The sequence below is a fragment of the Ambystoma mexicanum genome, chromosome 4q (assembly GCF_040938575.1).
Source record: "Ambystoma mexicanum isolate Mex_15411 chromosome 4q, UKY_AmexF1_1, whole genome shotgun sequence".
In the NCBI taxonomy this organism is placed as follows: Eukaryota; Metazoa; Chordata; class Amphibia; order Caudata; family Ambystomatidae; genus Ambystoma; species Ambystoma mexicanum.
In genome coordinates, this window is record NC_090928.1 from 255,118,373 (window position 1) to 255,145,573 (window position 27,201).

A 27,201-nucleotide genomic window follows, 5' to 3' on the forward strand; every position below is an offset into this window, starting at 1 on the left:
CCGTGTCCCAATTCCCACAGAGTCCACGGAAATGGGGACTTCCACTTTCCACCGCCTGATATCCCGGCCTGATGCCACCTGGAATATCCTGGTGGCACCAGGATATCAGGTGGTGCAATGGTGCTACAAGATTGGCACCGGTAGCACCAGTGGGTTACCGCCAACCTCGTAATGAGGCATGTTGTGAACTCAGCACTTACTTGTCTTCCGCCAAACCTTGGTCCCCGGACCCACTACATCATTAACTGGTGAAGTATAAAAGCTCATCACAGTGCAAATGTTTCAAGAAATTGACACATAATAATATTATTGACTGCTTTTATTAACACATAGGGGACAGACACAGAGACACTGAAACATTGCACTCCAACAAACCGCTGGGTAGAGTGCATCCAGCCACATTGACAACGCTTAATTGGGACTGGTCCCTTGCTACAGTAACATGGATGTAGTAACTGCCGGACGGCAATGTGGAGTCTCGGTATCCTAATATCTGACACAAGTATTTTAGAAACATATACTTTATAATTTTAGGGAACATTTCCAATTCCTGCAGCAAGAACCAGCCTCGTAATATATGTGCATTTCCAAATCATAATTACTGTACTTAAGCACACACACACACAAAACAACCAGCAGCAAATGTGAAATAGACTTGCCTTTGTAATGACATTCATTGTTCATTCAGTCCACGTTTATCTATTGCACTTGCTGTCAGAAAACAATGTTTCTTGAATTATCTATTCCTAGAGACATATGCTGGGGCTTCACGTGGTAGTAATTCCTTCTCACCGCCTTGTGCACCTCCCTGAAGGTGTTCATAGACCACAGAGGCTTTCTGGTGCATCTTGGGCCGTGGCGCCCATTCCCGTTCCCAAGCTTTACCATGGAAGCAATTCTGTGTTATGGAAGCATTAAGCTGAACACAGCTTAGATTCATTTCAAGGCTAGAACATGGTCTCTCTGGCTCTCACTACACAGGGGTCTCCCTGTGTGGTCCTCGAGAGTCCCAACCACACCTGGTTTTTAGGATAACCACTATGTAGCTAACACCCATCTTGAGTCACCAAATGCAGTTTGTTCGGATATCCTGAAAACATGGAGTAGTTGTAGCTCTTAAGGACTGGACGACTCCCATTCCATACGTGCTGAACACAAAAATATATATTTCTCAATAGCTCCAAATATCTTTCAAATAAAGCAGAAGCCCTGGGCTTTTAGAAATGCAGTCTATTCAACATTCATGAGTTTGAAAAACGTCTATTGTCAAATACACTACAATTCATTTTGTGGTGAAAATTATTTCTATTTATAAACTGAATCCCAACTATGGCTCTAGTACTTGGAAACTGAGGTAAACATTAACATATGTTCAGGCACACCTGGAGATGAGACAGCGTGGAGCTGTTCCATCAAATACTTCCAGAGACTGGAGGAGGCAGAGCTGTGTCAATGGCCTGTCATTTCGACAACTAGAGAAGATGGAGGACCTCACAACACAAGGGATGGAAGACACCGATAGGTCCTTTTTTTTAAAGTCAACTCCATGAACTTTATTTCAGAATAAATAAGGGCTGTTAAGGTAAAGAAAAGTGCTATTGTATTTAACCGATCAGGAAATGTTAGCTTTCTTCCTGCCACTTTCTTATGACCAAAAGGCAACTTTGTTAGATGAATGTTGGCTTGCTCGACTTAAAGTAGAGATGTATGCTTCCTGGGGGAGCCTGTCTTTATTTATTATAGCTTTTTTTTAAAGGTAGTGGCTGATTTGTCAATCTTCTTTTGTGCAAGTTCCCATTTTGATGCACAGAATACAGGCACAAAATATCGGAACATCTGCATTACAATGGAACCTGTTGCATTTGACCACGGCCCTTCTTGTGTCTGAGCAGATGTTGCTGCAACAGGCTGTTTTCAAAGTTCAAAAATATTTCAAGAAAGTCACACGTGGGACTGTAGATTAGCGAGTCTTTAGAGCTGCCTATGCTTCTACGATTCAGAACTTAGGGGAGAATTGCACTGAAGTGAAATCAACAAGGTTTTTCCTGTCTGAATTGTGTGGGGAATGAACATGGGGAGGGAGGTATTTTACGTGGGTCTCCTCGATGAATTTAGATGAATAGGACTGTTGGCTGAGAAGGCCGGAGAAAGAGAGGCCGCGCACCCTCACAGCAGAGATGAGGTGCGAAAGATTGGGTGGAGCACTCACACAATGGGATGGAGAAGGGATGTTGGGTGTATGCAATAGCACCTGGTAGGGAGAAGTTGGGGGTCACAAGGATCTCTCCATTGGTCGCAGAAAATCGAGGAAGCTTGAAGGAGAGATAGCAGCTGGGCTTCAAAATGAAAATAGTATATAGCTCTACATGCTGGATTCTTCCAGTTCTCAAGCACTGTAATTGGTGTCACCATGACTACCCACTCGTGGTACTTGACCTTGGCAGGACGAAGGGCTTAGTCGGCCTCAAGGGATGACAACCCCAAGTTGCATGACCATGTGCTGTTCTCAAGGTGAGTATGATGCTATTGAGCTATCCGCCAGGCCATAGTGGTGTGGATATCCTAAAGTCTAGACTCTTGGGCAGTGTCCTGAAGGAGGAAGGAGGAAGTGGAAAGTTGCACATTGTGGCAAAGACACGAGAAACTAGTGGTGCAGGAAACTCACAGGAAGCAGGTGTGAGCAGTAAGAGTGTGTTAGGCAGCGGCCTGTTTTATTAGAACTGCGCTATTTTGAATACTTGCATTCAGAAATAATTTTTAGATATTGGCAGAAATTGTGACACATAAAAAGATAGAGTAATAAAAAAAAAGTGTTGACAAATCATCACTCGGAGCATGTAATCACACAGAATTCTAAGTACTCTATTAGTGGCAGGAGTTCCCATTTTAGCAAGTGGAGCTTCTCCCGTGCCATCAGGTATTTTAAGCATTTATGTTGTATTATAACAGCAAACAAGGCAGTCATTTTAACAATCCCTAGTTTTGCTATTTCCACCAAAGCCCTCCTCTCTTAAAACCTGAGTTCCTACGTCGATTCATACTACTCACTCTCTCAGACAGACGGCAAAATGCTTCACAAAGACAAGACCATCTGCTTATGTGTGGGATCCTACAGATGGAAAGTTGACGACAAACTACAAGTTCACTAATCCTGCACGAACGAGGCTGCCACCGCCAGAGGCATACCGTCCTATGGCACATCCAGCCTATCAATCCCTGGGGATGTTCGGAGGTGGAATCTTCTCAGCGGAGGGTTCCACTCCCCATATTTCTCTTGCATATTCGGAGATTGTCCTGTCACTGGAAAACTTTCCGGAAGAAGCAATGTTCTTGATGACTTTCTTTGTCCACTCTTTGGAATTCTGAAAGCAGAGGAGAAAATATGTTTCAATATCGTTCTGTGAAGTCATGGAAATCTGAAGGAAGAAATGGTCAGAGTGTTTTGGTCAATGCATATCAGTCAGTATGGGAATCCCTTCAGTGATTGTACCAACACACGAGATTGATGTCTGGAAGATTTTGAATGAGTCATAACCTCTGGCATTGATCTGGGCAACCCTTCAGACCATAGTTTTTCCGCCTGCCAAGCCATTTTGGAATTGGAAGGACCATATGTAAATCAGGCTGTGTCCCACCCGAAAAGGGGCAGACCTGTTCTAATTGCTAAGTCGTATCCCTTTTGGATGAAACCACATGCAAACCCAGACATGTTTCAGACACATTGGTTATAATCAGTGAGGTGTAGCCTAGAAAAATAAAGTCAACCGCAGTGCTTGGAGGACACTACCTTCAATGAGTCTGATTTTGGAGATTATTAGGATCTGTTTATCGATGAAAACGGAGTATCCCTGATGTATCTTGGTCTGTGAACATGGATTTTATGTTATGTTATAGTGCCTTTTACAATTGGTATGATCCCAAAGCGCTGTGGGTTGAACGCCATCGGGGACCACAGTCCAGGTCAGTGGAGAGAGTAATGTAGTAAACGTGCTTGGGTGCACTTGGTTTGTGTGCATCTAGTGTCAAATAAGTGATGTGTAGCTGCATACTAGTGCTAGGTGTGGTGTGGTGGTTGTGTGAGATCAGTAGAATGTGTACAGCTAGGCCAATGGGCTTGGGTAGCTGTATCCTGGTGGCGCTGTAGTTTATGAATTACATTTTGCATGCAGCTAGGCCGATTCCGAGGGCTATAGCTGCGTTCTAAAGACTGTTGAGGAGATCATGGGGGTGTATTAATATGTGTGCAGCTAGGCCGAATTAATCGAGGGGTATAGCTGCATTCTGTTATTTGCTGGTGCAGAGGAAAGAGCTAGTATAATTGAGTGTTTTAGTGCCCGTGTACTTTTCAGGGGGACCCTGCTCCCTGTTGAGCTTCCAGTTCCTGTCAAGGGGTTGGTATCTCCCTTTGGGTTCGGGCTGTTAGGCTAAGGTCCTCCCTTTGTCTTGTTGGGTCAAATTGCTTTGGCGAAGACTGATCGGCGGTGACAGGCAAATCTGTCCCACATCATGTTGTTGCTGTATAGGTGCTAGAGATGTCCTCGGTTGGTAGTTCTGCTAAATGTATTCCCAGATAGTTGGGATTAGCAAAGAATAAGTGCTGGACGGTCCTTGGGATATAGTTCTGCTCAGGGAATTCTGGATGAGTAGGATTAGCAAGCAAGGGCATTTCTGGACTGATAGCGAAGTGCATTACTGCAGGGCAGTAATCAAGTTCATAAGTGCTATTAGTGCTTGGGTTGGTAGTTTTGATAGATTCCCAGGAGGTAGTTCTGCTAAATACATTCTCTGATAGGTGCGATTAGCAAATAAGTGCTAGATGGCACCCAGTATCTAGTTCTGCTCATGGATTTCCAGATGAGTAAGATGAGCAAGCATGGCCATTTCTTGGACTGATAGCGTAGTGCATAATTGCATGGCATTGATCAAGTTCAACAATGCTATTGGTGCTTGGGTTACGAATCTAGCACAACCCGTCCACATTATTGGAGATAGATATCTCTAGGCCTCAGAGTGTACAGTATTCCTGATGGGAGAAGGCAATGATTAATTTCCGTCATGTACATTGGTACTACTACGATTCGGGTTTCAAGTCTGGGGCAAAGGCTTCCGATAATGGGAGTAGATATCGTCTGGCCTGAGATTATATAAAAGGGCCTGTATTGAGTGGGTTACTAACCCATTTCTTTGTCGTGGTGGTAGGTTGAGCGGTCAGGCATTCCCATATGCGTTTTTAGGTGAAGATTCAGGTTTTGGGTGCATTCCAGAGAGCCATCTAGTCTTCGCTGTGTCTAATGCGGGGAGGCAGTGAGTTCCACAAAGTTGGCGCCAGGGTTGAGTATGCGGTCCCTCCGATCCTGGCCGAATTGGAGGTGGGGACCACTAGGAAGAGGGCAGTGCTTGACCTTAGGGTGCTAGTTGGGTGGTAAGGCATAATCTTTTCTTGTAGGAATTTGGGGCCTGCTTTGTGCACCGCTCCGTTGGTAATACTTAGGAATTTCAAGGTGGCCGTGCGTTCGATTGGGAGCCAGTGTAGGGTGGGGAGAGCAGGTGAGATGTGGTCCCTTAGTCCCAATGCAAGAAGCAGTCTGGGAGCCGAGTTTTGTACTATAATCAAGTCTAGACATGATAATGGACATAATTGCGGGCAGTCTTTTTGGGTAGGTGAGGTAAGGGAAGATGCGCTTCAGGAGCCTAAGGTGGAAATGGCAAGATTTGGATGCATTGTTGATGTGGTGAGACAGAGTTTGGTCCGAGTCCATTTTCAGCCAAGGTTTTCGAAAGTGGTGGTGATTGGGATAAGAGGGGTAATGGGGGCTGAGTGAGGGTGGCCAGGGAGTTGGTTGGGGAAATAGGGCAATTATCTCAGGTTTTCCCTGGGTTCAGAAGGAAATGGTTGGTCATCATACAATGGTCAATGTCAGTGAAACATGCTGTTAGGTCAGGACGAGGGTAGGCGGTCGATTTAGGAATTCTTATGATGATTTGTGTGCCATCTGCATAGTTATGGCAGGTGAGGTTGTGTGAGCGGATAATCCTGGGCAGGGGGGTCATGTAAGGGATGAAGAGACGGAGAGAGAGGCAGGTGCCTTGGGGTGCTCCAGTGTTCACTAGGCGTGCAGGGGAGAAAAAAGGGGGGATGGGTGATTTGCTTTCTATTAGTGAGGAATGAGGCGATCCAGGTGAGCACTGAATCTCGTATTCCTAGGGAGCGCAGTCTGTTAAGGAGGATAATGTGGTTAATGGTGTCAAACGCTGACAAGAGGTCAAGAAGAACAAGTGCTGCACACCATTCTGAGTCTGCTGTGACTTTGAGGTCATCCCAGATAGAGATCAGTGTGGTTTCTGTTCCGTGGCGTGGACGGAAACCTCTAGGAGATTGTTTGATTCCACAAAACCATTGAGCTGTGAATATGCAGTGCGGTTGAGGAGTTTTGCCAGGAATCGGGTGTTTGAGATGGGCCTGTAGTTGATTAGTAGGAAAGGGTTGAAGCATGCTTTTTTAGCAGAGATTTGACATATGAAGTTTTTGAAGGATTCTGGGAAGTTGCCAGAGGTGGGGGAGTCATTAAGAATGGACCTCGCCAGTTCTCTGTGCGCAAGTGGAGGTGAAGATTTCTTTGAGGAGAGAAGCGGTTCAAGGATTGAGAGGGGAGCGGGAAGGTTGGCTGTCGGATAGTAGTTTGAGGAACTCCTCACTCGAGATAGGGTTAAAGGAGCAGAACAAAGGGTTCCTGGGGGGAGGATGGTTGGTTCTTGAAGAGCGGGTGTTGGGCGGGTGGACAGGATGGAGAGCTTGGCATTGAGGGTTGCCATCTTGTTTAGGGCTTTTTGTGGAAATGTTCAGAGAGGGAGTTGCAGAGCATTTGTGATGAGGCAGTCGGGCTTGCGCTGCAGTAAGGGTTTTAGAATTCTCTGATGATCAGTAGAATGTGTACAGCAAGGCCAAGATCCTTTTATTATAATAGGCTTTTTTGGCCTTCCGTATCTCTGATTTGTAGTTTTGCTGATGTTGGGCAAGTACGGATTTGCTTTCCGAGGTTCTGGAGGCTCGTTATTTGCACTCAAGGGAGTGGTGTTGGCTTTTGAGAGTCTTCAGGTGAGGGGTGTACCATTTGGGGATAGGTCCTATGCGGGAGGGAGCAGACTTGGATGGGGTTAGGGGAAGGAGTGCGTCATTTAGCCAGTCGTCGAAGAGCTCTATGGGTAAGGGTCCATCTGTGGCTTGGAGCAAAGGGAGGGTGTGTAGAAACACCCCAGCCAGGTCTGGTAGTACCTTGACCTTGTTCCAGCCCTTGAACTGAGATTTGGGGATAGCAGCGGCCTTGGGGGGTGGCAGCAGTGTGAGGAGAGAGAAAGGTATGGCAGAGTGGTCAGTCCAGATGAGGGGTTTGGGATTGAACGTGGAGATGAGGTTGGAGGAGCTGAAGACCGCATCAAGAATGTTGCCAGGCGTGTGCGTGGGCCCTGTGATATGCTGGGTGAGGTTGAGTGCCTCTAGGCTGTCGACTAGGGGCAGGGTCATGGAGTTGTTGGGCACGTCGAACCAGATATTGAAGTCCTCCAGTATGTTGAGTGCAGGTTGGATAATTGTTGGGGCCGCTAGAGAGTCACATAGGCTGATGGCGAAATGTCTGTTGTATCCGGGGGGCCTGTAGATGAGTAGGAAGCTGTGTGAGAGAGTAGAGAGGAGAGAGAGTTTGACTAGAAGGGATTTACAGTTAGTTGTTCTGGGTTGTGCTTCTTTGGAGGTGATAGAGATGTGAGGTTTGTGGAGGCTGGCTAATCCCCCTCCTCTAGAGGGTCTGTTCTGGGTGATGAGTGTGCAGTTCGGAATTTTTCATGAGCTATTGATTTGAGGTTGTCCGAGAACCAGGTTTCCGTGATGAAGATGAGATCAGGTTTCTCAGAGGTTAGGAGATCGTAGATGCTGTGTCTTTTTTTAGCCACACAGCGGGCATTGAAAAGTAGGCATGTGACTCTGTGAGGAGTTGTGGGGCAGTGTTTTCCCGGTTGTCCGAGGCTGGCAGGTGTGGGATGGTCAGTGTGGCCGGTAGGATGATTGTGGTGGTGGGGAGAGGGTGTAGTGGGTCATAAAATGTACTTGGGGGGGGGGGGTAGAGTTGGTCAGGAGCGGGGATGCTGTTTGTGGGTGTGTAGAGGTCAGCGGGTGGTTCGAGACCGGGAAGAGAGGGCAGGCGGTTGCAGGTCTTCAGCCAAGTAGTGGCACAGGATGGCCAGTCTGTTTATATGCAAGTGGCTCAAAGGTTTGAGGGGGGAGGGTGGTGAAAGGAGCTGGGTTGTTTGGTTGTGTCAGGCTTGGTGCTGTTACTGAATGGTGCCCAGTGGATAGGAGAAGGAAAGATGATCCGGATGCATGGGAAAGAGGGGGGAGAGGCTGTGTTCAAGGCGGGAAGTGGTGGACAGGGGTGACAGAGTAGACGTGGTATTGGAGCTTGGAAAAGAGAGGTGGGTCGAACAATGCAGGGCTTGTGAGGCATGTAGAGTAGAGGGCAAGGGGCAGCCTCTTCCTCTGAGTTTTGTTGGATTGGGTGCTAAAGGAGTGTCTGAGAGGGTGGGGCGGTCTGCGGGAAAGGGGGTTGAGGCGATGGTTCGGGAAAGGGCAAGACATGCCATGCTGAGGTAAGGGAAGGGAATGGCCGGAGGTTGTCTATTGGTGGTGGTCGTTGTGATGGGGAGGAAGGGAGGTTGGGGGGGTATGTTAGTTGAGGGGGGTTTGTTTTGCGCAATGGAGGTGGGCATAGCACCAGAGGTGGTGGAGGGGATAGATCTGGAGAGCGGGGAGGTTGGCCATTGGCTGTCACACCACCATTGGGATTTCTCGGGTGTGGAGTTGGAGAGTGTGTGGGCCTTGTCATAGATGTGGGTGAGGGAGGGTGTGTGGTTGGAGGATGCGGAAGGTGAGATGTGGAATATGGGCTGAAGGGGGGCTCCTCTCATATAAGAGATAGATGGAGAGTGATGCAAGGTGGTCCTTGGGGTTCTGGCTGTGGGAGCGAGGGACAGGAGTGGAGGGAGAGCTGTGCAGGGTGTGTTCCCAAAGGTAGGTGCAAGGGTTGTGTTGGTGGTGGGGCAGTGTTTTTTGGAGCGCCAGAGGACTCCTCTGGTCTTAGAGTTGAACGCTGGGCAGTGAGAGGCCCTGGGTTGGAGAAAGCCTCCCGCCTATGAGGGCCGTTTAGGGAGGTGGGAGGTGGAGGGGAGGGATTGCTGAGAGCAGGACAGGGTTCCGTTGATTCTGGGTGCACCAGAATGCTCCTCTGGTCTGAGAGTTTGAGGGTGGCCGCTGAGAGGTTGTGGGAGGTTGTGAGTTATCTGGAAAGTTGGGCGGGAAGGAAGGATTGTAGATGAGTGCAGGGTCTGCAGAGGTAGATGGGAGTGGGTAGGAAGAGGGTGGTTCTTGGTGGCCCAGAGAGCTCCTCTGGGAGGGAGTGTGGTGCATGGTGGTGGTGTTGGATCTGTGTGTGTGTAGGTTTTGAGTGGATGGAATGGTGGTGCGAAGGTCTTGCAGTGTGTAAGATGGGTTCAAGAAGGAGGGTACCAGGGTGAAGAGAGTAGGGCGGAAGGGGTGTATTCCGTAGTGCCTGACAACACCTCTTGTATGTGAGTGGGAAGGTGTGTGGTGAGTGCCAGTGTGTGTGAGTGATTCTGGGTGCGTGTGGTACTGGGTTCAAGAAAGAGGGTGCAAGGGTGAAGAGTGGAAGGGGTGTATTCCGGAGTGCCTGAGAGTTCCTCTTGTATGTGAGTGGGGCAGTGTGTAGTGAGTGGTAGTATGTGTGTGAGTGATTCTGGGTGAGTGTTGTACTGGGTTCAAGAAAGAGGGTGCAAGGGTGAAGGGTGTAGGGCGGAAGGGGTGTATTCAAGAGTGCCTGACTGCTCCTCTTGTATGTGAGTGGGGAGGTGTGTGGTGAGTGGAAGTGTGTGATTGTATGATTCTGGGTGAGTGTGGAACTGGTGGATAGGAAAATGGTGTGAGAGGTGGTGATCTTGGTGGTTGGTGTGTCTGGCTTGAGTGTGTGTTGGTCGTCATAGACATGTTAGGGTCTGGCTCGAAGGTGGGCGGGTTGGAGGGGGCTTGGAGCATCTGAAGGTGGGAACTGCTGTAAGTGGGACCGGCTAGTTGTGAGAGAGCCTGATTAGTGTGTGGAGACGCATACATCTGAGGTACCTATGTTCGAAACACAGCAGTCAGTGAAAACATGCTCAAACTTGAGATTCCTAGATAATCACAAAAAATCCTAAACTTGGGTTTCGACGATGCATACAGCGATACCTAGGTTTGAAACACAACAGTCAGTTATAAAACGCTAGAATTTGGGGTACCTAGATAAAAGGAGAAACTCCCACAAACTTGGGACTCAACAGTAAATGCAGTGATACCTAGGTTTGAAACACAACAGAAAGTGATAATACGCTCAAATTTGGATACCTAGATAAAAAGAGAAATATCTGAAATTGGGACTTAAGCAGTGACACCTAGGTTTGAAACACAGCAGTCAGTCATAAAACATTTGAATTTGCAGTGCCTAGATAAAAGGAGAAACTCCTAAAATTGGGACTCAACAGTAAATGCAGTGACACCTAGGTTTGAAACACAACAGTCAGTGATAAAAGGTTAGAATTTGGGATACCTAGATAAAAGGAGAAACTCCTAAACTTGGGACTCAATTGTAAATGCAGTGACACCTAGGTTTGAAACACAACAGTCAGTGATAAAATGCTTGCATTTGGGGTACCTAGATAAAAGGAGAAATTCCTAAACTTGGGACTCAGCAGTAAATGCAGGGACACCTAGAACAGTCAGTGATAAAATGTTAGAATTTGGCGTACCTAGATAAAATGAGAAACTCCTAAACTTGGCACTCAACAATAAATGCAGTGACACCTAGGTTTGAAACACAACAGTCAGTGATAAAACTCTTGAATTTGGGGTATCTGGATAAATGGGGACAATGCCTGAATATGGGACTCAACAATGAATACAGTGACACCTAGGTTTGAAACACAACAGTCAGTGATAAAACGCTCACATTAGGGATACCTAGATAAAAGGATAAAAGCGCCTGATATGTGGGATTCAGCAATAAATGCGGCAGCACGTAGATTAGGGACTAATTAGCAAATTAACAAGTAGTTTGATTTGAGACTATTGGGCAGCTGGAGAGGACACCTACATTTGAGAGTCAGCAGTCAACAGAGAGACATCTTTACCATATAGCAATGATGGAGAAACTAATGAATTGTGTCACTAAGGTGGGTGTGCTTAGGGTAATAAGAGTGGTGGGGCTTCGCTGGAATACAGTGATTGCTGTACTCCTCACCAAATCACACCTACCCTTTCAGTCGCTGCTACTTGATGGCTGGCTTCACAGGCAAACATGGGCAAACATGGCCTGGTGCTGCTTCTTCAGGAGCTGCCTTTGCCTTGGGGCCCTTTGCCGACAGAGCTGCACGGGCAGTGGGCTGCCCTGTGGTCCTGACTTAAGTGAGGCAGCAGGCCCAATCAGGGGACTGGGGTGGAGTGGGAGGTGGGAGTCAGAATGGAAAGGCGGAAGAGGGTTGAGGGCGACATGGGGAATTAAACTACATGCCGCAATCAGCAGACAATGATTTATTTTTAAATAAATCCAAAGTTTGAGGCAAAATGAGCAGAGCTCAGCACAAGTACAGGGCACTTACCAGTACCCTCAGCGCCAGCTCTAAATGCCACGATGGCCAGAGGAGGATTACACCCTTCTCGTTGTTTCAATGGGGCAGCAGGCCCAATCAGGGGACGGGGTGGAGCGGGAGGCGGGAGTCAGGAAGGAAAGGCGGAAAAGGGTTGAGGGAGACTAGGGGAATTAAACTACATACCACAAGCGGCAGACAACTATTTATTTTTAAATAAATCCAAAGTTCAAGGCGAAATGAGCATAGTTCGCTCAGTGGCAGCTCTAAATCACTAAAATGATTTTATTGCATAACTGATGAAACTGGTTATAGGATTAATTACTGCCCAATTATTTACAACTTGTTATTAAGTCATTTGTGTAAGAGCTCCTGGTATTGGAAATGCATTTTGTTTGTAAATTAATGGTAGATATACAATCTTACAGAAATAAATATTTAAATCTGCTTATAACAGTTTTTATACCAGAACCAGTAATTTATTTAAATGATTTGTAAATAATAAAATGTTTAAATATATAGGTTGGTCACATAGTTATTTTTTGCTCTAGAGCGTAGGACAAAGTGCATAGATTTGTATGGTGTTCCTGTGCATAGAAAGGCACTTTAATGGCAGGTTAGGGTGTGTGCTGTGGGGGCAGTTATTTGCAACGTCCTATGTATTTATTCAGAAACATTTCCATGTCAACACAGCAGACATATAGTGGACAACACCCAGTGGATTAGCGTGTGTGGTATCCGGCAGATTATAACAGGCGTGGATTGTTCAGTTCTCTCTCGCTAAAATTATGGAGCAGAGACTCAAAGATATAATGAAGTAAAAACCGGGAGGCGTGGTCAATGTAGCCAAGCAAGGACGTGAAGCTGCAGAGCTCCGCTACGGACAGGGGAGATCCTGTGTCTATATCGGATCCTGTTTCACTTGGTGCTTGTACAAGTTGCCTGAGCATGCCTAAAACTCTTAAGGCCAACAAATAGGTCAGAAATATCTGTTGACTGTATGTGAATGTGCCTACAAAAGGTAGTGTGATACTGTAATGGAGACCTTGTTTCGCTACACACAAGTACGTGTTTGAGGAGCAACTCTTCCCTAATGATGTTGCAGGAACGACTTATGAGAACCATATCTTTCCCATCTGCACATCTGCAGAGTGAGTCCTCCGAGGACAAAACGTTGCATGCTAGATCACATCACCTTTCTCCAGCTGTAGCACAGTAAAGTGTCAATACTGCTTTGCAAAGTTGAATACAGAGTGGTGTACTCTAGGGAAGCCCTGGGCTATACCGAGAAGACGGAGCGCCCAGGCCTGTGGGAGGAGAGACATATATGAGGCGTACACCTTAGAAAAGGGCAGCAATATCAAACCTGTGTATCTGGCTAGAAGGGGAGTCCTGCTCTAAGTAGGCTCCTTGGGAATGTATAGCTATATGTCGGATAACAAATACCACGGAGAAAGAAGCTAAGAAAAGTGAGATGCTAGACAAGATCGATGGTCCATTTGCCCTTATGATCTGACATTAATAGTCCATCTAATTGACTCAATACTGGCCCTCATTTCATGTTTCCAGCTTGTATCAGTCTCACTCGTGGAAGAGCTCATGGGGCACTCATCAGAAAAGAGCCCTCCCAAAAGCAATTACTGCCAACGTTACAAAGACAGGGAAGCAATTCTGAGAAGTAGCAGAAATGAATCCAAAATTCATTGGGGAAAAAGCCCTCTGCCCCTATTGCCAGATTACACACAAAAAGGGCAAAAAGTTAGAAGCACCTTCATTGAAAACAAAAGAACATTACAACACCCCAGAATAAATGATATGCTTCTATACGGGAGGACGACGATAGCTCAGGGGCAACGACATGCTTGTCTTGGAAGCAAGACCACACAGAGAAACGCAGGTTTGAATCCCGGTCCTGTGCTTAGAGATCTGTCTTCGGTATTAAGCGCATAATAAAATATTAATTAACTAATTATACCCGGCAAAGATTGAAATGATACATTCTGTCAAAGCACTTTTCTTTGAAATCCCAATGGAAGCTTATCCATGGCTAGACACTCAAGGATATGGCAGAGCCCAAACTTGCATCAAGTTCCAGGAAAGGCTCAACCAAGTTATATACGGTACAACAAAGCACTCATACAGTCCTAAGAGCCGGGTCTATAAGTCGCAATCCAGTCCTGGAGACATGTCAAAACTTACCATCTGATTATGCAGACTTAGGTAAAGCAATTAATGAAGAACCAGACACGAATTATCAACCTGACACAAGAGTAGACTCCTCAGACTTTTCACTTTCCCCTGTACCAAGCTCTTGACCGCAGAACGAGACCTGACAGACTTATTATAACACCATTTCATAAGCAAAGAAACGTATGGAAATGAGGGGCATCTTTGCTTTCATTGGAAAGATCATCAGATATCGAGGTCTTTCCAAACCATCACAAAAAGAGCTACCAACATTGGCCCCAAGAGATTCTGTCTTAGCTGGAAATGCTCCCTTTCATTTTTCTTTGCTGCAGCTTGAATAGGACGCAGCATGACTTACAACGGATTGATAGAGGCTTAAATCACAATTTTGTTAAATCTTCGCCAATCGTATTTGAAATAAGTTGTAGTTGCCCCCAAGTAAAGGAGACCTGGGAGTTTCCCCACGCATTTCGTAGCCAAAAAAGTGCAAATACTGGTGAAAAACAGCGAAACTGTAGGTTGGTGAAATATTTGCTGCAAATGTTCATAGACCCGTCGTCAGTTAGTGGGGGAGTTGGGTGCTACATAAGCAGTGGTACACAATCTTAAGACTGAGAATAAAATATAATTGTTTTTCCTCAATTTGTTTCAATTAGTTGATGGGATTTTACTATCACTTTCTTATCACATCAAGCATGTTTTGCCATTGATGCCTCCGTTTAGTTCTTTTGTGGTGCTTAAGCCAATTTTTATAATTTTGTTTGGCGTCCTTTATTTCTTTTAATTATGTTAACCCTCATTACGAGATTGCCGGTAGCACCGGCGGCTTACCGGCAATCTTGGTTTACCATTTCTGCCACCCGATATCCTGGTATTACCGGGATATTATGGGTGGCGGAGTAACAGTAAGTTCCCAGTCCCATGGAATCCTATAGGACTCCATGGGATGGGAACCACTGAAGCACCGGCACCGTTGAAGCACCGGCACCGTTGTTAATGGTCCCGGTGCTTCAGTGAAATATCTGCCGGTAGCGGGCTGAACTACCAGCAGGTCAGGCCTGCCAGTAGTTCACTGCCCCTACCGGAAGAGTCGGAGTATGGAGGCCCGGAAAAGGTGCCGGTACACGTTGTCACTGGCACCTTTTCCCAGACCGCCATACTCGTAATGAAGCCTTATGTCTCTTATTTTATGTCTCATTTCTCTTTCATGAGCACAAATCAAATTGGAAAGCTTCTGTTGGCAGTATTTAATAGACATCCTCACTTCTGTTACCGTGCATTTAACAGCCTCCTCTACTTAGGCTTGTAGCTTGGCTTCGTATTTAAGAATTGTATAGCTCCTTTCCACTTTCCTTTTTCTCAGTATAAGAATTCCGTTCTTAGCTTGATCTGCTTCTATGTCCCCTACTGCTGCAAAATCCTGCTCCCTTTTTTGAGGTATAGAGCAACTCACAATAATGGGACAAGGACTGCTTTCTTCCCAGGGGGTTATTTTTAAATTTGTTGCACACTCCATTACATTATTTCTCACAAAGAGGTAATCTATTGCTGATGCAATACATTAACTGACATACTTGTACTGTCCTGACATATTACCTTGCGTGCAGCCATTCGGCATCCAGACATGCCATTCAGAAAGGTTTTATTGGCCAAAAAGAATCTTTTTTTATTCAGTGGTTTTTATATACGCACTGGTTGCACACGTCTCGTTTAACATATCAACTCACTATCCTGGCTAACATCACAGGGGCACCTTGTGTGGAAATCACCCACTATCCTTACAGTGCCATTAGGATAGCTCTCTGCCCTCTCCTCTGACTGACACCTGACTTTGTTACACACTTTGTTGGAGCATTATATTCCAACCAGAGGGCCATAAATGTTTATGAACAAAATCCTGTCATTAGCATAATTTATTGACAATTCACATTTACGTATGAGGACTTGGGGGTTAGGAGATGTCATCAGTTTTTTCAAGCCCAAGACTTGTCCTCTATAACTAGGCCTTAGGCCTCCCCTGGGTTGCACCTTAATGCCTTTTATGGTCTCTTCAGTAACAGTAGTCATCCCATCCTTCTGAAGGCTATCAATCCTCCATACGTCTTGGAGCAGGATAACTTCATGTTACATCAAAAGCTCCAATGTGTCTGGTGCATTTACTAAGGGGGTATGCCCTTTCATGTTCCAGCGTATAAGTAAGATATCATCACAGGCCTTGTGAGTGTTTCTGCCAAATCCTAGATTGTACAAAACCAACCACCTAAGGAAACTCATTATTGTTGCCTATATCCAACGTTTATTTTAACTAAGTGGTTGATTTGATCCTTCTGCTTCCTCGTTTACAATGTAGTGTGCAGCTTGGTCATTGTTAGGTTGTGATTTCTGCCATAGCTTGTTTTGATGTGGGATTATACATCTTTGATACTAACTGTGTCACCAATGCTGAGCTGTCCTTCATTACCTACATATCATCACCTCCCTTTAGCAAGATATCAACATAAGCACATGTCAAATCTACCACTGCAACAAATGTACAACCAAATGGAACAGATTACTGTAATCAACAAATCCTACTGTTTCTAAGTCTTCAGTCATTATTACACAAAGTTAAGGCAGGTGTGTAGCACATTTAAGGGTGGGGTGTCTTCATCATTAAATGTACAAGTGATCTGCAACAAGTATTTGCAATCTGTCACTACTTTTAACAATTATTTAGTTACAAGTTACTCACCTTTCCTCCTTCTTACATTGAAAATCATTAGTGCTGTTTTTATTGTTAACTGCTAATTTATGACCATTTAAATACCCATATTGAAGCATCAATATCTTGTAAGGAATGCTGCGCCCTGAAGGTTAAATAAAATAACAATATTATCTCCAAACGATAAATAAGAAAGATGTGATGTGTTGTGCCAATTGTTGCTGGATTTGTTTGTTTATCACTCAGAGAATCACTCAAGTTTGCCGTATACAGACTATATAAGAGGGGCGCCAAAAGGCAACCCCTTTTTCAATACATTTTCAATTAGATTTCTAACAGCTAAATCTCCATCACTGCTTTACGTACTCCCAATCCAACTATTCCATGGCAATTCTATTATAAAAAGCCAATTGGAGCCACGGATTCCCTGATTAGCACGTTTTTGCAAAAGAAGCAGTGGGAAGGTCTATGAAACCAAAATACAATGCCATTTCTTTCTCTTGAGTGCATCTAAAATAATAAAGCGATTTAATGCTAACAGACTGTCTGTCAACTGCGGATGCACCCTTCACAAAAACTGGATCAATGAGATACATCATTTATCTCTTCCTATTCTTTTAATTGCCCCAGAAGATGACCTATTAACATTTCTTTCAAAATATCCTACAGGGCTATCATCCGTGCATGTTCTAGTTGCCAACTGATTTCTGATTAAAGAGTGGAATAATGATTCGCTCCTTCCAATTATTTGGTATTAATTTAATTGAATAATAGATGTCACACAACAAAGTCCATCTTGCAGCCCAAAATGTAGGGTTCTTTTTTTTTCCTTGATGCATTTGGAATATTATTAGGTCACACTGCTTTTGGTATTTTAATTTCACTAATATACCTTTTATTCTGATATTCCTTCTGAGGCCTAGGATGTATTTCCTGCAGTTTTGATATTGAGGGGTAGTATAGACAGTTCCAATATTTTAACCATTCTTCTTTTGAAACATCTGTGATCATTGCTACACACACTGCTCCTAATCCTCTATTTAAATGTTGCAAGAATATCCTCCGATCCCTATTTATTGCTGCCCCAACAAACGCTATCTAATGTATATCCACTTAAGCTACCTTTTCCAAATGGCATTACCCATTTGTCTCAAACTTTTAATTTGCTGATATTTGCCCGGATCATTGATTTGTATACATTTGTAAAATATTTGCACAAAATATTTTCCACATGAACCTTACATTGATGTCATGCCAGTTCCACTGATATACACTCCATGTTTATGAAGTACCCCTTCCCTAACAAAACATCTCTTTTACATATATTATAAGTCATTTTACTATGGAGTCATAGATCAATATGCAATCTAGCCTTTTATTTTTATTCTCTCTTATCCTTCATAAACAAAAGATAGAATAGCAATGGCCTATAGGTTTTTTCACAGCCACAAAATCCTTCGACTACTCCCCAGGATTAAATTGTCTCCTTTCAGAATTGTACTATTTTTTCTGCTTAATTCCAATAGATTTGACCTTGGATTAGATGAGGATTATTCTTGATGATTGGAATCACCACAAAAAATGTAATATAACAATTTCTCAATATGAACTGTTATGCAATCCAGAACTGACCTGGGCCAATTTTTTACGAAAGAATAATTTGCTTTTTCATTATGTTTAACCAAAATTAACCTCTCTCGTTCCCTTTTCATTCTGACCAACTAGCTTGTGCTAATTTTCGAAACAGTCCTTTGTATTCACATCCTCATCATCAAGCATTATATTATGCACTCTTGCATTTAAGTCACGTAATACTAATAATACATAATGGGTCAACTTCTTACTCAATTCTACAGAAAGACTTGCTACCACTTTAAGGATGTTACTTTTTTAATCCTTTGTAGAATATATGTATTGATTATAATAATGGATGGTGTCCAGAAACTCAGTAATTGGTTTAAAGATTGACCCATTATACGTGTAACTAGCATATATTGAGATGTAGTGTCAATTAACATATTAGATACATTTACAGCATTTTTTACAACTATCATTAACTCTCCACATTCCTTTATAGTTTTTAATGCTTCAGTTGGGCATGAATTGTTCTTCTAATGGATTCTTTCCTAACACGGATTCCTCATCTATGACAGACTCCCAAGGCAGCACGTAAATCTGAAAGAACGAGGAAGCAAGGACACCACCTAAACCAGAAAACCCTGGAGGACTGCTCTACCAAAACAGGCATCCTTGCCACAAGCAAATCCAAGTAGTAATGGTTAGCGAATGTGTGCAGAGATGCCCATGTTGCTGCCTGGCAAATGTCCAGGACAAGGACAGGGACTCCCCTCTGCAGGGCAGAGGTGGCAGCCACTCCTATGGTAGAATTAGCTCTGAGACCCTCAGGCATATCCTTCCCAGCCAGATTGTGGCATTCTGAGATGCAGAGAATGATCCATATGGCAAGGGCCTCATTGGCCACAGCCCTGCAAGCCCGAGCACCAGCGTAACCAACGAAAAGCTGGTCATCTTTCCTAGCCTCTACAGAACGGGAGACGTAGAACTTCAGGGCCCGTAGCATGTCCAGACGATGGATTCGTTCCTCTACCTTGGAAGATTGAGGCGCAGGAAAAAAACAAAGGAAGATGGATCTTCTGAGAAAGATGTAAGTCCGAGACCACCTTTGGAGACTCACTCTCAATGTCACGTCCTCTTTGTAAAAAAACAAATAGGGTGGTAAAACAGACAATGCCTGGAGCTCACTCAACTGTTTTGCAGAAGTGATGGCAACAAGGAAAATCACCTTAAGGCTGAGCAATCTAATAGAACAGGAATGAAGGGGCTTGAAATGGCACGCCCATATGAAATGTTAAAACTAAATTAAAGTCCCACGACGGAACCACAAACTGGCAGGGAGGAAACTGGTCAAACAAACCCTGCAAGAATTGCATAACAGTGGGGATTGTGAAAAACAAGCCCTGTTCTGGGGACCTCTTGAACACAGAAATAGCTGTGAGGTAAATCTTCACAGTGCCAATATGCAGGCTTGCTTGGGCCAAGGAAAGCAGAAAATCCAACACAGGGGACAGATGACAAGATAAAGTATCGAGGTCCCTTTTCTGGCACCAAATCGAAAATGTATGCCACCTACAGGCATATATGGGTTTTGTAGCGGGCCGCCAAGAAAAAAAGAGCAGATCGAGGACATTGTCTGACAAGCCCACTCCTTGTATCTCAGCCTGTCAGTAGACAAGCATGAAGGTTCAAGCTTCTGAGGTTTGGATGGAGGACCGCCTCTCTGATTGTGGGAGAGAAAGTCCGCTCTCCTCAGAAGGCACCAGGGAAGGCAGATGGACATGTCCAGCAACTACGGATACCACGTTCTCCAAGCCCATTCTGGGGCGATCGGGATCATCGTGGTTCCGAACAGGCGCAGTCTTCTGAATACCAGTGGAATGACCGGGATCAGCAGGAACGCATAAAGGAGGTTTAAAATCCACTTGACCGCCAGTGCGCCCCAATAGAGGTACCTGACAAGGAAATTCCCTGGAGCAAAAGAACTTGCACTTCCTGTTGGCACTGGAAGCGAAGAGGTCCACTTGAGTTCCCCAAAAAGAGAAGATCTCTTCCAGAACTTCCCAACAGAGCTCTCACTCGTGGGAGGCCGAAGTCTGTCTGCTCAGGGCATCTGCTGTGACATTCTCCTGTCTGGCCAAATGAGCCCACTGTGTCGTCCGTTGGGATCAGCACAGTGTTGCATTTCACAGAGAGGAGGAAAGTGACCTGGGCCAGCCTGATCGCCCTCAACTCCAGCAAGTTGATGTGTTCTTGAGACCCCGCGGGAGACCACAGTCCACTCACTGTTAGGTCTGACAGGTGAGAACCCCAGCCAGTCAGAAATGCATCTGTGACGGTTATAGGTCAAAGGATCGAAAAAAAAAGGGTTGAATGACAAAAGGGTCGAGGCAATTCGACCGAAAAAAAGGATCACATTTTTTTATGTTATTTTTATTTATTTTGGGGGGGATCCCCCCCCAAACCTCTGTTTTGGGGTAAAAACACCCTTTTAAAGCTACACTAGAGCAACAACAAAAAAATATATTGAATTTTTTTTTACAATCCATTGGGTTTCGGTCAAATGCACTCGACCCTTTTGCATTCGAGCCTTTTGCTTTCAACCCTTTAACTGGACACCATCCATGACCACTGTCACCTGGGGCCAATGCTGACAAAAAAGTGTGCCTCTCAGGAAGTTGTCCTGCAGGGCCCACCACACAAGATCCTGGGCCACCTGGCTTGAGAACTGTAGAAGGTCTGACAAGTGGCCCTGGAACTGCGACCAGTTGCAACAGAGAAGCCACTGAAGCCATCTCATGCACAGCCGTGCCTCTGATGCTTCTAGGATGCAGGAGGCCATGAGGCCCAGAAAGTGCAGGAAAGCTGAGGCACAGACCTATATCTGTGATTGGAGGAAGATTGACCAACTGAAAGATGTTCACCACTTGATCCTTGGGCAGGAAAGCCGTGGCCAGGTGAGTCTCCAAGACTGCTGTGAGTGCATGTGGGCGAGCTCGGACAAGCCAGTCATCCAGGTAGGGAAAGACATGGATGCTTTCCCTCCTGAGGTGTGCCGCTACCACTGCTAGCAGTTTGGTGCAATCTATGGGTGCCGACGAAAGACTGAATGACAGGCCGTTGAGCTGGTAATTCTGTTGAGCCACTGTGAACCTCAGGTATTTCCTGTGCTTTAGATAAATCCGCTCACGGAAGTAGGTATTCTGAAGATCCAGGGAAACCAACCAGTCTTGCAGATTGAGGGCTTGCAGAATCTGGGTTAGAGTAATCATCTTGAACTTGTCCTTGTGTAAGAACAAGTTCAGCAGGTGCAGATCTAAAAAGGGGTGCAAGCCTCCGTCCTTCTTCGGCACCAGAAAATAGGTGGAGTGCCACCACCTTCCTCGTTCTGGGCGCAGAAGCAGCTTGACCGCGCTTTTCATCAGAAGCTGACGGGCCTCCTCTGGGAGGTTTAGATCTGGAGACAAGCGGGTAGCCAGAGGACCGTGGTCCGGTGGGCGCTGGAGAACCTGGAGGCAATAACCCTGACAGATGACCTGTAAGGCCCAAGCATCGGACGTGGTCCATTCTGTGCTGAACAGGGAAAGCTTCCTTCCCACCGTTGACAAGTGAAGGAGCCAGTCACTGAGGTTTGGCACCCTGGGAAGTGGAGGGATCAATGGTCGCTGTAACACCTCTGCACTCAGCACCCCTTTCTCTACTGCTCGGGAAGCACATGCCTTGCCCTTTCCCAGGGCAGATGTCTACGGCCCCTCTGGGAAAAGCAGGAAAGGGGCAAAAAAATTCTGCCCTGAGAAGAGGCCTGCATGGAAGGTTACTAGACAGCAAGCCCTAAAGACTTAGCAGTCACCTTAGACCACTGGACCTTCTTAAGGGTGTCGCCAGCTCCAAAAATGTTTTGCCCATCAAAAGACATGAATGTCTGCCACAAACCCTGACATTCATAGCCAAGAATGGCGCCTGACCACTGTGCTAGTGGCCATGGACCTGCCCACGCAGTCCACTGTGCCCAGTCCAGATTAAAGTATCTTCTGTGCCACTTCCTTGCGGTCTGAGACCAAGGATAGAAGACCATCCCTCATTTCTCCCTCTGGCACATACTCTACCGCATTGGCTACTAATGACCAGAGGCCGAAGGAGAATGTTTGCATGGCACAAGAGGGATTCATGGCCTGCAGTGCTAGACGGCTCGATGCAAACACTTTATTGCCTCAAGCATCATAACTCTCCTTGTCTGGTGGAAGGGACGGAAAGGTAGAGGTCTTCAGGCTCGCTGTCGCAGCCTGAACCAGCAGGCTTTCAGGTGAGGCGTGGGCAGAAAGGAAAGCTGGGTCTAACAGAACAGGACTGTGCTTCCTCGCCAGGTCCCTATCCACTGCCGAAATAGATGCAGGGTTTTCCCACGCTTCCAATTCCAGGGCCTCCACGGCTACATTAAAGGGCAGGATCATTTTCTTCTTTGGGGCATCATTAAGAATGTCACAGAGCTCATATTGAACTATGGACTTGGACAGAGCAGAGAGCCCACCTTAGCCATCAGGCACTTGAAGACGGCCTAAGGCTTACCTAGGCTGGGAGGTGGTAAGATGTCCAACTCAGGGGAAGTGTCTAGGCCACTGGCCCCTTACAGGTCCTCGACCAGGTCCAGCACCTCCTCACTTTCCTTGTAAAATTCCTCCGGGAAGTCTCTCGCCTCCCTAGAACCCATGGGTTCAAGCCCAAAGGGGACCTAGTCGCCTTCCTCATCTTAGATGTTGTACATCTTAGGCATAAAGGCTTCCCTGTAGAGTGGGACTTAGTCCAGCGGACTCCACGACGCCGAGGGGTGGGCCTGACTGCACTGAGAGACCTCACTCGGCTTCTGAACCAGGCCTGAGCCCTTAGGCGTGTAGAAGTAGTCTTCTGAGGGTAGCCTGCCGGTTGTGGAAGATGCAGTGAGACCCGTCGGCACTGCAGGTGAAGCTGACAGTGCCGATGCTGAAGGCGCTGCTGCCTGTGCCACCTGCACCTTGGCAAAGATGTTAAGCATCTTCAGGCAGAAGCTCTCCCACTCCTCTGATGTGGAGGACTGGGTTGGAAAAGGCACCTGCAATGGTCGCTCAGCATAACACTTAGAGCGGTGGCTCTTTTTCTTCGAGGAGGAAAAAGTGTAGCGATGAGAGGACTCACATGGGGAGCATAAACCCTTACGGTGCTTCTTCTTCTCTCTTCATAGCATCGATCTGTGCTGTGCGACTTTGCCTGAGACTGCCGAACCTCACCCTTCACCTTGTGGATGAATGTGAAGATCTTCCCCGCCCGTTCTCTTGGGTGCATGGACTGACACGACCCGCAATCCTGGGTGTCACGGTTCTCGCCCCAAGCAGTAAAAGGATATTCAGTGCAGATCCGAGACTGATACATCCACACATGGCTTGAAACCGGAGGCCTTCGACAGATTCGGCACGGCATTTTCAAAATAAGAAGCTTGACAAGTGTGTTTTACTGATTAGCAAAATGAGTGCGCAGAAAAAAGGAATGGAAGTCATGGGGTGCTGCACCACTATGTATACTGGCCCCCAAGTCATCTCCAGCGTGGCCCGCATAGAGGTGTTGGACGGAACCCTTGGCGGCAGAAAGGTTTCCGGAGCACAGCTGCACTGGGGTAGGGATATCATAGATGAGAAATCCGTGCAAGAAAAGGATCCATTAGAAAGTTACATTTCTGCAAAGCTGCAAATATTATATCTGGGGAACATGTCAAACTTTAAGCACTGCTCTACCACCAAAGACCCAAGAATGTGGTCATAGAGGTGTGCCAAAGGGCATAAAAAGCTAGCACACGAATGTCTGGTACAGTAGGCAGGAACCAATGGGTTTCAAATTAGTCTTAACTAGAAGTGAAAGTCCAAAGCCTCCTAAATGAATAATCCAGCGGTTGAATTGCCCATACCACAGCTTTAACAATCTTTCTGATTATTACATGAGTCATCAAGATATGCCATTCATGAAATAAAGCAATGCACATGGCAGTGAAAACAATAATTCTGCAAGGCAAACTTACCTTGTAGAGCTGTTCAACTTCAGCTTGACTTTTCATGTAGGCCTTATAATCAGCAAACACTTTAAACCTAAAGTCACATGGAAAAGAAACATCTACTTTTAAGAAAGAATTGTGTGGTTGTGTGTTGCACACAACTTCCAGATCAAGAACGTTCATATACAAATGGACAGGAGAAATTCCTCTCTTGTTTATTTTGATTTCTACATCTATAAGTTGACATTATCCTGGTATATTTTCTTTCTCACACAAATAAAAACGGGCCACGCAGGAGGAGACCTACTGAGTGAAGGCTTCTTTGAGTGATTTTTGTTTTCTTGCACACATGAGGCCTCATGGGTATAAAGACATTTCTGATTGACTTCGATATCTTAACCACTATATGAAATAAGATGACCAGGTTACTTACCTGTAACAATGCTTTTGCAGCTCCTCAACATTTATGGATTCAGCTGCTTTGACTGCTGCCGCCATCTTGTGGTTGGATTCAGCAGAGGGTTTGAAAATATTTAAAAGCTCTGGCGGGCGCCAGCAGAGGGAGTCTCTGTAATCAGACTAGTGACATAACCGGAACAAAATAATTCTCTCGGTTCCAATGCAAACCTTAGCATTCTTTCTTTGTATGTGAAGGCAGCAGCACATTTATTTCTTAAAATTTGAGGCCTCATGCCTCAACTGTTAAATCAGTGTTCCAGGTAAATACAATGGACCTCATTGCAAGTTTGGAGGTGGGTGACACACATGGGGGGTCATTACAAGGTTGGAAGTAGCCATGGTGCTATTAGCACCATTGCTACACCCTTACCGCATACCGGGTCCAGGTTCCCTGAATGGGGAATTACCGGGCCATTCCAACCTTGGAGGACCCGTTATTTCCCCATTCAGGGAACCCATCCCCATTCCCATTCGAGCCCCCATAGGGCTCAATGGGAATGGGGACCATGCTAACAACGGGCCCGTTAATAACGGGCTCGTTGTTAGCACGCTGGTCCTTTAGCGGCTCCCACTAAGGGCGCCTGGTAAAACCAGCCGCCCTTAGCGGGACCTGCTAAAGAACCTCATAATGCAGCGGTAAGGGTTTAACGGCACCAGCACCATTACCGGCGGCGTTAACTCCTTACCGCCAACCTCGTAATGACCCCCATGGTCTTAATTCTGCTCCTGCCACTTTTTTGGCTGTAATATCATGTATCATTGGTGGAGGAAGATACTTTTTAAAAAAAATATTTATTGTGCAATAGCCAAAAATAAACAAAATTGACTTTTAACACATTTCATTAGAATCACATAAATAATTATTAACCACAACCTTTAAGTACAATTAAACAAAATACCATAAAGTCTTTAAAACAAGTGGAAGATTCTGGACAGAGCAATCGAAAGATATACTAATATATAATGCATCCTTGTTCCATTCTTTTTCCTAAGAGACTCTTCACTAGGCTGTTCTCTAACTCGTCCTTCCTGCTAAGCTTCTCCTTCAGCCCATCTTCAATGCCTCACCATAAGCTTTTCCCAATTCCCTTTGTAAAACACTGTCAAGAACATATGGCAGCCTCCTGTCTTCCTGTTGCTCCGTTCCTCATTGAAAGGCCCTCCCCTTATGACCCACCTTGCAGGGTCTACCAACAAGCTCCAATCCACAAGTTGAGACTGGGGTGGAGTCTTCCCCTTGTGGGAGCCAGAAGAACGGTCCAAGAACCATTAAATGCAGGACTGAGGACCCAAGGAGTAGAGATCCTGGGAAGACCAGAGAAGAATGGCATCGGTAAACGTTACCAGTGCCATCTCCAGGAATTAAATGTAGGGGGGCCACAAAGGGGACCACAGACAAAAGTAGGGGGGCCACCTATTAAAGATCAATGTTTATGCTTTTCCCAAATTGACGCGGGCAAAGTAGTCCAAAGTGGCCCAAAGTGTCCCGGGGAGGTAAAAATCGTGCATTTATACAGCAAGCCAGTCTGTTGTATATTTGTATATATATTGATGTTAACAATATTGTCTCATCCTATATCAATATTGAAAATATATATCGATATATCTCCAGAACTCTATATATATATTGCCCGGCACACACACAGCACCAGTTAAGTTCACTCCTGGCTTTGGGCCTTCATGGGCAAATTGTTCAGATGGTGCCTGTTGTCATTGGCTGGTAATTGACACCTGCCATTTTATGCACTTTGAAATTATACAGTGTCCATATTGTGTCCCGATCGTATCTGCTGTAGGTTGCCTTTTGCAAGTGTGCCATAAATACCCACTGTTCGCAATGCTTTTTTGTACATCTTGCATCTGGCTGCGGGTGCTTTTCTGAAAGGTCTGTGCTGATTGCAATTGGGGCTGTGGGTTCCTTTCCCAGCAGTGTCTTTGTGTGGACATGTTATAGTGCAAATGTAACAAAAGCACTGAGAATATCCAGAGCAGGCATGTGAACTAGAGGAGCGCAACGTGTGTCAGTGTGCCCGGTATAACAGTAATCAACCAGCGACAAGCTATGATCCTTTAAAGCAGTGTCTTCTGCAGAGATGAAGCCACTGTGATGTCTTGAGGGCAGTGCATCCCTTTCAGGCCAGAAGAAAGATAACAGACTAAGGAAAAACCCTGCAAACACGCAAGTGACGGCGGGGGAAAGGAGGACAGCAGATTAGATTACCCAGCCCTCTGCTTCCCTCAGCAAAGCTGGGGGCTCGGCCGAGAAACTCTTGTCAGGGGTGTGCTACCTGCCAAGACCCCAATTTGAATTTCAACAATCGGCGGCCGGGCCGACTCATTCCCTCAGGCAGGACAGCTTACTGCGCATGCGTGCGCATGCATGCAGCAGAAATGGGAAGCCCTGGACCCGACTGCTGACCCTCACACCTGTGCCGCTGTCCTGGGTCCTTCACTGAATTTGCCGTGCCTGTAGCCAGCCTCGGCGGCAGCATTGCAACCCTGTATATTGCGGCCCTGTGTGTGTGCTGTGCGGACGGATGCCAGGCAGCACTGCAGAGAGTAGCCCAGGTAGGGGGCAGTA

At 45.8% G+C, this 27,201-nt stretch overlaps 1 protein-coding gene across 1 annotated transcript in view; it reads right to left on the bottom strand.

Annotated features, from left to right (window-relative positions):
* Positions 1–304: 304 nt before the first annotated feature.
* The window catches only part of LOC138467651 (glycogen phosphorylase, brain form), a 760,591-nt gene continuing 733,694 nt past the window's right edge, over positions 305–27,201 (bottom strand). The window contains exons 19-20 of the mRNA XM_069607828.1: positions 24,189–24,255; positions 305–3,362 (exon numbers count right to left, since the gene is read on the bottom strand). Of these exons, the coding sequence (XP_069463929.1) occupies positions 3,210–3,362; positions 24,189–24,255 (220 nt within the window). The 3' untranslated portion in view covers positions 305–3,209. The remainder of the gene's footprint in view (positions 3,363–24,188; positions 24,256–27,201) is intronic.